We start from the raw sequence: 14,280 nt of genomic DNA on the forward strand, positions 1-14,280 counted from the left end.
ACATGTTTACATATTAGACACAGGCTTTTGCTTTAGTGAGTAAATGTACTTCCCACCAAACAATTTAACTTCGACTCAGTCTTGAGAAAGGAAGAAAGCTTCTGAATTTTACTCCATTATTTTGGGAATTTATAAAAAAAGGGGACATTGCAGAAGCTATGGAAGGTTAAAGTGAAAAGACTAAACGACTGTGAGGAAATGTTGAATATAGTTCATCTATTTGGAGAATTGTAAGCTGTACTCTGCTCTGTTCGTGGATGTGCTTTTATTGTATTTTTGTTGAATTTACAAATGTAATTATATTCTTGGTCTTTCCTTAAAGGTCCCACGTCATGGCCATTTCTACTGATCATATTTCCATTGTTGAGGTCGACTAGAATAGATTTAAATTGTTCAATGTTCCAAACTCACATTGGTTTCTCACAGCATCTCTGTGTAGTCGGTGTATTCACTCTCTGTCCTACACGGCTTGTTGGAGCTCCTGCCCCCCCCCCCCTCCCGGTGAGCCCAGTGTGCTCTGATTGGTCGGGACGTTGTGAGGCTCGTTGCTGCGAGGAGCGGACAGGTTTCCGGGTCGGCGATACAGCGAGAACAAGCGAAACTCATCCTGAGCACACACACACACACTCACAGCCGAAGTAGAAACAATAAGTGTGGCTTGATATTGAGAAAGAAAAAGGTTTATAACGCTGTGAGAATGGGTCTGTGGAGAGCATTTCTCCACCATCCCAACCCGTCTATTACCAGCGTTCAGGGAGCTCTATGCAGGTCAATGGGACTCCCTGTTAGTTAGCCAAGGGGTCCTGGTGAGGGAGGGGCTCCGCGGATTGGTCCATTTGGGCCAATCCGGTCATTTGTTGTTGATCTGGGTGTGCACACGTCACAGAACCCAGGAAGCAAACAATGGAAGATGAGAAATGTCCAACGAGGCGTTCTGGGGCAGCACAGACAGGCAGAAAAACCTTCATAACACAAGGGACGGGTAATAACCGGAAAAGCATGACATGGGCCCTTTAAACTGATTTCTGTTAACTGTATCGTGGACCTTTTAGCATTATTTTGTAATCTGCCATATGTCTAATGTTGGGGAATGTTCAATTGTGTTTGTGTAATGTGATAAATGTAAAAAAATCAATAAATACATGCAAAAAAATGGACTTCCCACCTCTGGACCTATCTTTTTCACAGCCTCCTCTCTTCCTCCACAGATGTAAGTTCTTCAGCCTGACGGAGACCCCGGAGGATTACACCATCATCGTGGACGAGGAGGGCTTCAAAGGTGGGGTTTCTCTCCAGTATCTCTGCAGTTTCTCTCCAGAGTCTCCGTGGTAACCGCAGGTCGGAGCGGCAGGAAAATATCTCGTTGTGTAATGCGTGATTGTGTTTGAACACACTCGCTCATTACGGCCGCCAAGGGCTGTTTGAGTGAATTCATGTCATTACACACACACACGCACGCGTGTACACACACACACACACCTTTTCCTGAGTGACCCTGCTCTGTTACCCTGGAGACTTCAGGCTATTTGTTACGTAACAGCCACAGGTATTTTCTACAGAGTTTAGATCGGCCTCTTTTCTGTTCAACTAGACCAGGAGGGTCATATCAAATATACATTTAAAACCTCCTGAAGACATGGAAAATGTATTATCATACATGTTGTTGTTTTTGTCAGTGGTGGAAGAAGTACTCGGATGAAGTAAAACTATGGTCTTAAAATACTCCATTACATGTAAGAGAACTGAACTTAAAATGTTGTTTAATTACATGAACAGAATAACAAAAAAGACTTCAAGTATTAAAAGTAAAACCTTTTTTTAAATGTGTAGAAAAGATGAAAAATAGGAAGTAGAAAACGTCTCATAATAAAGTAAGGAAGAACCATTACTCATGCTCATTGCTCACAATAACTTCCCAGTTTATTTTCTATTTGTTACAAACTGGTGTTTTGAAAATGTATTAATACTCGTGCTCAGGCATCAGTAATAAGGCTATAAGAAGTATAAGCCGTTTAAATGACCATCGTTAAATGGCCATTACACAGAATGAGTACTTTTACTTTTGATGCCAAATTCTGTACTTGTACTTAAAGGCGGGGTCGGCAAGAATGGAGAAACCAGCTCGAGTGCGCTAGAATTTGAAAGTACGCTGCCGAAAAAAATCTGCCCCTTCCTTCAGACTTCCTCACAGAGCCCCTCCTCCAACACACAGGAACGCGCACATGACCAATGAGGGCACGAGATAAGTTTGTGCCCCGATGGAAGGCTGACAGGCAGGTAGGCCATCCAGTTACTTTAGCCGGCTCAGATGATTGGTCGTGCTTTTTACAGCGCCACGGCTTCCACTGATGAGATTTTTTTAATTTATTTATTGTCAAAGCATTTAATATATTCATTGTTATCGGGATGTTAAGAGCATTCCATGGAATATAACAAAAAGCGTTTCTGAAGTGAATTACATACCCCACCTTTAAGCGACTTTCTGAATGAACTTTTCTGAACTTTTTTACCAATACAACTTTAGCAATGGATTGGATTGAACTTCTTCCACCACTGTGCGTAAATTACCACCTCTTCTCAGGTTGTGTTGTGTAGTTGTACTGCAGTCGTGTGTGTACTTTACCTGACTGTTAAACACCTGAACTTTTGAAAGAACATCCATAACATCTGTTTGCAACTTATATATATATATCAATATTCCAATTACTTGTATTTAGACTATTCTGCACTATTTATTTTATATTTTATTTTATTTACTTGCACTATTTTATCAGTTTTATTGTGTTGCACTGAGGAGCCCCTGACCTAAGAATGTCATTGTCATAACTGCACTGTAGCTATGCACACACGACAACAAAAGCCTTGAATCTTGAATCCGTACCTCTTGTTTTTCTGACCCTCGTGTCTCTGTTTCCTCAGAGTTGCCTCAGTCGGAGCACATCAGCGTTGCGGATGCTACGTGGTTAGCGCTTAACGTAGTGCCGGGGGGGGGGAACGCCTCCAACTCGCAGCCCATCGGAGTCACAAAGATCGCCAAATCAGTCATCGCTCCGCTGGCCGACCACAACATCTCCGTCTTCATGCTGTCCACCTACCAGACCGACTTCATCCTGGTGAGTGAGGACGATAGCACTCTGACCTGTACAATTAAAGAGGCCCTATTAGGCTTTTGGGGGATTTCCCCTTTTCCTGTAGTGTGTTACGATACGATTCGATAATACTTTATTGGCCAGATCAAGTCTGAAATGTGACTTGCATCACAGCAGCTCCATGTGTAACATCAACAGACACACATCAAGACACGATACATGAACAACAAACAACACACATTCAACATAACAGCACGACCACTGAGAGAAAACATGCTCAAAGAGCCTTCAGCGTGCATCTGATCTGGATTCAGCTCTGTGTTTACTGAGAGGACTGACTGGAGCACAGTCTGACGTGTTATATATGTTTTAGTGCATGTAAACGGTCTGCAAAGGCTCAAATCCAGTTTCTCTCCCACACACTTACTGTAACATAACGCTCTATTTTATTTACATTTGTCCTGGCTTTTAGCTCTAACTTTGATGTTAAAAGATGTTAAATTAAGAGAATGTGTTTTGAAAAATGTGTTACGGGTACCACAGCAACAATAAATGATTTCTGTAGAAAACAGAAAAGTGCAGCAGCAATAATTATACACAGGATCCGGTTGATCGTCTGGATTGCTTCTTATTCAACGTACACAGTTACATTCAAATAGCTGTACTTTACAAACATCACATTTCTCCATTTAAGTTATCCGTCCGTCACAGTCAGTTACTGTATCTCAAGGAGAAATTCAACATAGTCAATATAAACACATAACGCTATCAAATAATACTTTCTATCAATATATCTATCTTTACCAAATATAAAATATTATGGAGATCACAAAAATACATTCATAAAGAATGTCTACGTGCACGGTGACATGAGAAAGCAATAACGTTTGGATATACTGTTCCTCTTCCAGCTCCACTTCCTTCTGACTTAGGGAGAAATCCTGTCTCTCATAGCGAGGCTGTCTGGCCACAGGGAGTGTTGCCTTGCTTTGGTGGGAAAACAAGGTCTGCTGAGCAGCTCCGGCATGTTTATGAAAATGAAAAAAGATACCCTGTGTGGATGTTATAATCTGTTACGTAAAGACGATCAGCGGCTCAGCCTCGGAGCTGGAATTCCAGGTTTCAAAACCCGGCTCTGTTTCTTGTCTCCTGTCTACACACAATCCTAATTGGTATATCAGATCAAAAGAGGCCTTAAAAAAAACACAAACCCACCTCCCTTCTTCTCGCTGTCCTCGTCTCACGCTGCGTCGGGTTGCATTTCCAAATCTCTGCGCTGACCCAAACACAGCAGCTTAAGATCTGGGCTTCTCACTGTTAGCGTTACACGATTGTATAAATCTATAAATGAGCCCACCATAAGAATATGAACATTGTCCCTAACCCATCATTTAATACAATTATGATTTAAGATAGGAAGACTGAAGCCCTCTTTTGTCAATCCTTAAAAAAAAGTATTCTGATTCTTTAAAGAGTCCTCTCCTGCTGATGTCCAGGTGTATATCAGTATGTAGTGTCTCTACTTTAAAGAGTCCTCTCCTGCTGATGTTCAGGTGTATATCAGTATGTAGTGTCTCTACTTTAAAGACTCCTCTCCTGCTGATGTTCAGGTGTATATCAGTATGTAGTGTCTCTACTTTAAAGAGTCCTCTCCTGCTGATGTTCAGGTGTATATCAGTATGTAGTGTCTCTACTTTAAAGAGTCCTCTCCTGCTGATGTTCAGGTGTATATCAGTATGTATTGTCTCTACTTTAAAGAGTCCTCTCCTGCTGATGTCCAGGTGTATATCAGTATGTAGTGTCTCTACTTTAAAGAGTCCTCTCCTGCTGATGTTCAGGTGTATATCAGTATGTAGTGTCTCTACTTTAAAGAGTCCTCTCCTGCTGATGTTCAGGTGTATATCAGTATGTAGTGTCTCTACTTTAAAGAGTCCTCTCCTGCTGATGTTCAGGTGTATATCAGTATGTAGTGTCTCTACTTTAAAGAGTCCTTTCCTGCTGATGTGCAGGTGTATATCAGTATGTATTGTCTCTACTTTAAAGAGTCCTCTCCTGCTGATGTTCAGGTGTATATCAGGATGTAGTGTCTCTACTTTAAAGAGTCCTCTCCTGCTGATGTTCAGGTGTATATCAGTATGTAGTGTCTCTACTTTAAAGAGTCCTCTCCTGCTGATGTTCAGGTGTATATCAGGATGTAGTGTATCTACTTTAAAGAGTCCTCTCCTGCTGATGTTCAGGTGTATATCAGTATGTAGTGTCTCTACTTTAAAGAGTCCTCTCCTGCTGATGTTCAGGTGTATATCAGTATGTAGTGTCTCTACTTTAAAGAGTCCTCTCCTGCTGATGTTCAGGTGTATATCAGGATGTAGTGTCTCTACTTTAAAGAGTCCTCTCCTGCTGATGTTCAGGTGTATATCAGTATGTAGTGTCTCTACTTTAAAGAGTTCTCTCCTGCTGATGTTCAGGTGTATATCAGTATGTAGTGTCTCTACTTTAAAGAGTCCTCTCCTGCTGATGTTCAGGTGTATATCAGTATGTAGTGTCTCTACTTTAAAGAGTCCTCTCCTGCTACTGTTCAGGTGTATATCAGGATGTAGTGTCTCTACTTTAAAGAGTCCTCTCCTGCTGATGTTCAGGTGTATATCAGTATGTAGTGTCTCTACTTTAAAGAGTCCTCTCCTGCTGATGTTCAGGTGTATATCAGGATGTAGTGTCTCTACTTTAAAGAGTCCTCTCCTGCTGATGTTCAGGTGTATATCAGGATGTAGTGTCTCTACTTTAAAGAGTACTCTCCTGCTGATGTTCAGGTGTATATCAGGATGTAGTGTCTCTACTTTAAAGAGTCCTCTCCTGCTGATGTTCAGGTGTATATCAGGATGTAGTGTATCTACTTTAAAGAGTCCTCTCCTGCTGATGTTCAGGTGTATATCAGTATGTAGTGTCTCTACTTTAAAGAGTCCTCTCCTGCTGATGTTCAGGTGTATATCAGTATGTAGTGTCTCTACTTTAAAGAGTCCTCTCCTGCTGATGTTCAGGTGTATATCAGTATGTAGTGTCTCTACTTTAAAGAGTCCTCTCCTGCTGATGTTCAGGTGTATATCAGTATGTAGTGTCTCTACTTTAAAGAGTCTTCTCCTGCTGATGTTCAGGTGTATATCAGTATGTAGTGTCTCTACTTTAAAGAGTCCTCTCCTGCTGATGTTCAGGTGTATATCAGTATGTCGTGTCTCTACTTTAAAGAGTCCTCTCCTGCTAATGTTCAGGTGTATATCAGTATGTAGTGTCTCTACTTTAAAGAGTCCTCTCCTGCTGATGTTCAGGTGTATATCAGTATGTAGTGTCTCTACTTTAAAGAGTCCTCTCCTGCTGATGTTCAGGTGTATATCAGTATGGAGTGTCTCTACTTTAAAGAGTCCTCTCCTGCTGATGTTCAGGTGTATATCAGTATGTAGTGTCTCTACTTTAAAGAGTCCTCTCCTGCTGATGTTCAGATGTATATCAGTATGTAGTGTCTCTACTTTAAAGAGTCCTCTCCTGCTGATGTTCAGGTGTATATCAGTATGGAGTGTCTCTACTTTAAAGAGTCCTCTCCTGCTGATGTTCAGGTGTATATCAGTATGTAGTGTCTCTACTTTAAAGAGTCCTCTCCTGCTGATGTTCAGATGTATATCAGTATGTAGTGTCTCTACATGTCTCCATGCTTTAATGTTCAAAAGCTCTTTATTCTTCTCATACTACCTGTGCTACAGCACCTCTTTTCACCCTCTGTCTGAAACCAGAGCCCAGTCTGCTCTGATTGGTTAGCTGGCCGGCTCTGTTGTGATTGGTCAACCACTTAGAGATGTCCCGCCTCTTAGCTTATCACGTACAATGTGTTGGAGCGCTAGCCAATAGGAGCGAGAGTGTTAAATAGGTCGCAGGAAAATGAAACCTGACCTAAATGTTGGATACTCATTTTGACAGAGTCAGAGTATCCTCTCTCACACACACACTTACACACAAACCAATAGCTGTTGCCCTCCGTAAGGAAACACTGTGTGACCCTTTCAGCAGCTCTGGAGTTCACCTTTGTGTTATGCCGAGGCATTTACTGTAACTCTAGAAATGATTACACTTATGGTGGCAGTGGAATGTTTATATGATGGCAAGTCATTTAAGCGCAATTTTGTTATTACCTTTAAGGAAATAAATCACAGTTATATCTTTAAATAAGAAACGTTATTTAACCCGGAATCTAAACAGTTTTTAAGGGAGACCTTGCCGAGATGGCTCAGCATTACAAGGTTACACAAATTACACAATAAAACATGTTTCAAACTAGAGGCAGACCGATTAATGTCATTTTTTTAATATATATCTCTTTTAGTATTTCACTGAGCCAAAACCAGGGAAGGCTATTCAAATTTCTATTTATTTTTTACTGTAAGTTAACACATTCTCATAATACAAGTTGTTGTTGATTATCCTTCAGGCTATATGCAGGAATCCTGAAGTCAGATGTAATTCCTTTTAAGACCTTTTCTAAGACCCTTTCCATACATTTTAAGACCTCATCGCCACTTGGAGTTTTAACCGGTTACCTTGGCGACACACTTTACCTCACATTCACTATATACAGTATTGATTGTCCTTCCTCCTTATCTTCCAACCATTTGCGGTATTTTTGGAACTTTAAGTATTTTTGGAACTTTAAGTATTTTTTGGAACTTTAAGTATTTTTGGAACTATAAGTATTTTTGGATCTTTGGACCCTTTCCATACATTTGAAGACCTCATCGCCACCTTGAGTTCTAACCGGTTACCTTGGCGAAACACTTTACCTCACATTGACTATATACAGTATTGATTGTCCTTCCTCCTTATCTTCCAACCATTTGGACGCAGACTTGCATTTCCCCATAACGATGTTGCTTAGCAACCGGCGTAAACGGAGCTTCGCGCGCTATCAAGCAGTGAGCGTACGATGTCCTGTTCAGATGACGTCAAACCCAACGGGATGCCATGAATAAACTACACAGAATCACACTACACACCTACGCCATGATTACATTCAGGCAGACTGTAGAATACAACCTTTGGACAATTTATATACTTATTGAAAACAAGCTACACAATGTAAGACCTTGGGAAATGCCCTTTAATACTTTTTAATAGCCTTACTTTTCGCTAAATTGATTTATCAACTTTTAATACTTTTTAAGACCCCGCGGACCCCCTGTCCTTAGACATTTATTTAGTTGGAACCATTTTAAAATGGTCACTGCAGACAAGTGCAGAAAATCAGAGACAATATTAATATAAGCAGTCAATTCCCATTTTCTGGAGATGTCAAAAAGCTCGATTTCTATTGAAATGTAGGAAGTCATTAACGATGACGCAGGGAGAAAGATCAGGAACACTAAGAATTCATATCATCACAAAATAACTCTGTTTATTTATCTGTTTATTTATTTGTTGTGTTATATTTTTGTTTTGTTTGTTTTTCAATAACAAATATATTTCTTTAAGAAAAAAAAATATATGCTAAAGGTGGGGTAGGTAAGTTTCAGAAACCGGCTCGAGATACACTTGTTGTTATATTCCATGGAATGCTCTTAACATCCCGATAGCAATGAATATCTGAAGTGCTTTGACAAAAAATCCATAAACAAATGTCATCTGTAGAAGCCGCAATACTGTAAAAAGTACAATGCCCTACCTGCCTGTCAGCCTTCCATCGGGGCACAAACTTCTCTCGTGCCCTCATTGGTCATGTGCGCGTTGCGTGTGTTGGAGGAGGGGCTCTGTGAGGAAGTGGCAGATTTTCTCCGGTTGTGTATTTTCAAATTCTAGCGATCTCGAGCCGGTTTCTCAAACGTACCTACCCCACCTTTAATCATTTAGTTTTTGGGAGAAAGGTGGGATTAAATAAGTGTAAACGTCTTCCCACCCCTTTTCGGATGTGTAATTAAGTAGATAATTCGCTTATATATCATTTAGAATCAGTAATAGTTTTGACACTGCTTACATTTGTACAGTTTCATAATTCTCATGTTTCATTTCATTATTATTCTAATATTTTTGTATTATTGTTTTACACATTCGAAAATAAATCAAATCAAAGTGGGATTCCCTTTTGTAAGTTTCCTCAAACAAATAAGCAACTTTTCCCAATGTTAGTTTTTAACGTACTCACTCCTCCCCGTGTGTGTGTCCAGGTGCGGGAGCGGGACCTTCCTCTGGTGATGCACACGCTGTCTTCAGAGTTCACTCTGCTGCGGGTCGTCAACGGAGAGACGGTGGCGGTCCACGACCTGGGGGTCACCAACGGATTCGTAAAACCCAAACTCGGTAAGCTGTAGGAAAAAAAAGATGTATACATTTATATTATTGTTTTGTAAAGAAGCAAGCTTTTAAAGTATAGTGAAAATTAACATGGAAAAATGTTTGGTAAATCAGAGTAAAGATGCTCATAAAAACCTTTTGGGAACTTTTGTTGGACTTATTTTACTTACATTTTTCATCCTTGGTGCACATCATCATCGGCACCATCATGCTTTCTGAGAGATTTTACTGAACATCATTTTCTAATATGTTAACACTCCGTGACCTAGATGAGAATGATATTTTCTGAGATATTTAGAATATAATTGGGAGGGATGAAACCCTCGTTTCGAGCACACAGTGAAATGTGTTCTCTGCTTTTAACCCATCCTAGCACCAGGAGTCTAGCACTAGGAGCAGTGGGCAGCTATTGTACAGCGCCCGGGGAGCAATGGGAGTGGGGGGGAAGGGGGATGTCCGGTGCCTTGCTCAAGGGCACCACGGCAGGGCAGGAGGTGAACTGGGACCTCTCCAAGTAGCAGTCCACACTCCATATTTTAGGTCTGTTCGGGGACTTGAACCGGCTCACAGTCCAAGCCCCTACTGACATTAGGCTCAACCTCACTATTTTGTATTATAATAATACATGTATACCATTTTTTTTTAATGAATATTGAAATGTAACACTGATTATTGCCGTATATACATTTTTGTGAATGAGATGCTTCTTGGTTAACTTGCTGCCTGATTTGTGTTTATTTGATGTGTATTCTTCTCAGTGCCCCGCCCCATCATCCACCCGCTCTCCAGCCCCAGCAACATGTTCTGTGTGACGAGTCTGGACCCCGACACGCTGCCCTCTGTGGCCACGCTGCTCATGGACGTCATGTTCTACTCCTCAGGGTAAGAGACTGAAAGAAGACTTGGTGTGTGAAAATATAGATTTATGGACATTTGATGGTTAGTTCATCGATGCGTTACTGACCAAAGTGTCAGGAAGTCGTCAAATTAAAGTTGTGACGAAAAATATAGTATAAGTTTAACATTATTTAACATATTCTCTTATAGAGTGCCGCAGTGACGCGTCCTAAAACCTGGAAGTAAACTCCTTCCGGTTCCTTCGATAAAAACGCAATGCTATCTCTCCAAAGGGTTTAGGAAAATAGCTGGAAATCAGGTCTGTGGTTGAAACACATTCAAGAGACGGATCACGTTTTGTTCAGCCGGATAATCTCCACATGTCTATCCTACTTTTACAATTTTCTAATCGTAAATCTAATCGCCAGAAGCAAAATGCTAACGTTATGCTATAAAGGAGCTACAGCAGGGTCGCTGCTTCAACGTCACGCCGACTTCAGATCCATATTCAAACTACAGATTCTAAATGGTTCAAGTTGAAGCGTTTGTTTGAACAGTCTGCAGGAGGACTTGCTTTCAAGCAGAACAGAAACACACTTAGAGGAGTGTTTACGTGTTCGGCGTAATGACGTACAACGACCTCCACGACTTCTGTAGTCCTGTTCAGCCACTTGGTGACGGAGCGTCCACACTACAGCTCCAAAAATAGCTTGGAGCTGGGCGTGTCTGGAGCTTGGGGATTTTATTCAAGCAACACGGCCAACAACCAGATTTTGGGAAACGGGATTTGATTGGCTGGCGCTGGCTACTCCGGCGTCTCAGGCGACAGAAGTTGAACATTGTTCAACTTCTGTCGCCTGAGACGCCTCGCTCTGCTACCCACAATTCAGTTCGGCGAAAAAGCGCGGCTACGTGACGTCACCCCATTGAAAGTGAATGGGCAGATTGGAGCAGATTGGAGCTTTCGACGCTGTCGACGCTGTAGTGTAGACGGGCCGTAACAACCATCGTTTCTCAGACACGTCCACTCTTCAGAAATCACCAGTGGGGTCACTGCTGATGGATTTGATGTCGTAGAACAAAACGTGATCCGTCTCTTCAACGTGTCTCACCCACAGACCTTAGTTCAGCTATTCTCCTAAACCCTTTGGAGAGATCCCATTGGCTCTGAGACGAGGAAACAGGAAGTGGCAACATGCTAATTTACGTCCGGGCTTTAGGACACGCCGCTGTGGCCCTCTATAGCAGCAGGTCCAATATGAGAGATTTCTGCTTTTCTTTGTCAATAACTTTGTGAAGCTAGTTTGGAGTTCTGGGACATTTTCTGTTGAATGAAACAAAACATTTGGCAATTTTCTGTTTCATAAACTAAACAACAAATAATCATTTGAAATAATAATCTGTAGATTAGATTTAGAGTTATTGTCCCCGGGGGGAAATTAATTTTCGCAACACTGTACACAGTCTACATACAATATATAAACAACAAACAATAACACAGAAAACAACAGATAGCGAGCGACACACATGGCAGCTACACTTAGCGAGGCCTGTTGTTTGAGGCAGATTTGGCTGCAAGCCTTTTCCAAAGCGAGCCCTTTCATGTCTGTGTTCTGTACCTGTGATGTCCAGTTCCATTGAGGATGCGATGCGTGAGATGGCCCTGCTGCTAAGTATTGTGAGGTTGAGATGTCAAAGCATTTAATGTATTCATTGCTATCGGGACGTTAAGAGCATTCCATGGAATATAACAACAAGTGTTTCTGAAGTGAATTACCTACCCCACCTTTAAGTTTCATAGACTTACCTTACATTACATTAAATACATTACATGTTACTTGTAAGACGCTTTTCTCCAAAGCGACTTACATACTCAATACTGTGGACAATCCCCACAGGAGCACTTTGGGGTGAAGTGACTCAGGGACACAACGACATGCTGACTGCAGTGGGGTTTGAACCTGTGCCCCCCTGAGCCAAACACCAACGCACAACCCACTGCACCACACGCCTCCCGCCTAACTTACATATGTTAATTGAATTAAATGTACTAATAAATACATGTAGTGGGAAAAATAAGTTTCTACATTTCCTTTAAAAAGTGTACATGTAGGAGAGTAGAAGCATAAAGTTGCATAAAATGAATATTTTTTAACGGGACATACTTTATTTAAAAAAACATTGATACTGAATAAGACAAGAAGAGGGTTTATGTGATGCTACACGTTGGTTGTTAACTCTATTATAACATTTCACTTGACTCTTTGACCAAAAGGCACCTTCGAGACACTCTGGACAACTTTGATTTTTAAAATAATAGTTGTGTTAATTGTACTTAGGTAAAGCGTGTGTGTAAGAGTCATTATGCAATGAGAGTTTTCAGTCTGTGGCTTTCAGTAAGGTTTTATTGTCCTGTGTTTTACATTTGTTTTATGTGTGCTATAGAAATAAAGTTGCACCGGATTATGTGTGAGATAACTCGTGAACTCTTTTCTCTGTGTGCCTATCTGAAGGCCAAAGGAGCCCGAAGACTCGAACCACATCCGCTTCTTCTCCTTCTCCCTGATCGAGGGCTACATCTCTCTGGTCATGGACGAGCAGACCACTCAGAGGTTTGAAAGCAGAACACATCATTAGTATTAGCTTCAAACTTTCACCATGTTCTTCTTAAGTTTATATTTGTTTTTTGCAGCATGTAGGTCAGCCTTGTCCCCATGTTTATGAAAGACTTAGTGTGCTGCCTTACAGAAATAGGTCATCCATTTTACTCCACTTTACAATGGCTCTCTTATTCAACTCAATCCACCTGCTGATTTTCATCCGCTGGTTAATAGTTATCCCCACGCGTATTAACCGTGTCACTTGTTAACCAGAGCAAAACAAAGAAGGGCTTTAAAGTCGAGACGGGCAAAACAAGATGAGGATAGGAATTCCCCAAAATCAATGTTATATAATATATATTTTCTGTTTAATGAATGAAATACATGTTTTTTTCTCCTCTGATTTTTCCTCCACGTTCTTTTGAAAAGAAAATATAAAGAAAATATGGAATTCGATATTTTTTTATCTAAAAAAAGGCACAACCAGTTCCAGCAATTTAGTATTAAATAAAATGTAAAGAAAAATATAAACACATTTAGAGGTTTAAGTAAAAACATGTGGATATTGTACAATAAATTGATGTTTTTATTTTAATATTTATAAGGTAGTGTCATAATAATAATTATAATAATGCTGATTTTAAAAGGTCCCATGACATGGCCATTTCCACTGATCATAATTCCATTGTTGAGGTCTCCGAGAATAGATTTACATTGTTCAATTCAGATCAGAGGGTGTGTGCCAACTACAGAGGCATCACACTACTCAGCCTCCCGGGAAGGTTTACTCCAAGGTACTCGAAAGGAGGGTCCGGCCGATTGTCGAACCTCAGATTGAGGAGGAACAATGCGGATTCCGTCCTGGTCGTGGAACGACGGATCAGCTTTTTACTCTCGCAAGGATCCTGGAGGGGGCCTGGGAGTACGCTTATCCGGTCTACATGTGTTTTGTAGACTTGGAGAAGGCGTATGACCGGGTTCCCAGGGAGTTACTGTGGGAGGTGCTGCGGGAGTATGGGGTGAGGGGGTCTCGACTCAGGGCCATCCAATCTCTGTACTCCCAAAGCGAGAGCTGTGTCCGGGTCCTCGGCAGTAAGTCGGACCCATTTCCGGTGAGGGTTGGCCTCCGCCAGGGCTGCGCTTTGTCACCAATCCTGTTTGTAATATACATGGATCGGATTTCGAGGCGTAGTCGTGGGGGAGGGGGTCTGCAGTTCGGTGGGCTAAGGATTGCACCACTGCTTTTTGCAGATGATGTGGTTCTAATGGCTTCATCGGTCTGCGACCTTCAGCACTCACTGGATCGGTTCGCAACCGAGTGTGAAGCGGCTGGGATGAGGATCAGCACCTCCAAACCTGAGGCCATGGTTCTCAGCAGGAAACCGATGGACTGTCCACTCCAAGTAGGGAATGAGTCCTTACCCCAAGTG

The 14,280-nt window shown here is 41.4% G+C and overlaps 1 protein-coding gene across 2 annotated transcripts in view; it reads left to right on the forward strand.

Annotated features, from left to right (window-relative positions):
* Window positions 1–14,280, forward strand: part of castor2 (cytosolic arginine sensor for mTORC1 subunit 2) — a 39,928-nt gene that overhangs the window by 19,635 nt on the left and 6,013 nt on the right. For both annotated transcript variants that reach the window (XM_034099579.2, XM_034099578.2), the window contains 5 exons: window positions 1,209–1,279; window positions 2,920–3,113; window positions 9,287–9,419; window positions 10,172–10,295; window positions 12,764–12,862. In XM_034099579.2, the coding sequence (XP_033955470.1) occupies window positions 1,209–1,279; window positions 2,920–3,113; window positions 9,287–9,419; window positions 10,172–10,295; window positions 12,764–12,862 (621 nt within the window). The remainder of the gene's footprint in view (window positions 1–1,208; window positions 1,280–2,919; window positions 3,114–9,286; window positions 9,420–10,171; window positions 10,296–12,763; window positions 12,863–14,280) is intronic.

The sequence above is a fragment of the Pseudochaenichthys georgianus genome, chromosome 14 (assembly GCF_902827115.2).
Source record: "Pseudochaenichthys georgianus chromosome 14, fPseGeo1.2, whole genome shotgun sequence".
NCBI classification, from domain to species: domain Eukaryota; kingdom Metazoa; phylum Chordata; class Actinopteri; order Perciformes; family Channichthyidae; genus Pseudochaenichthys; species Pseudochaenichthys georgianus.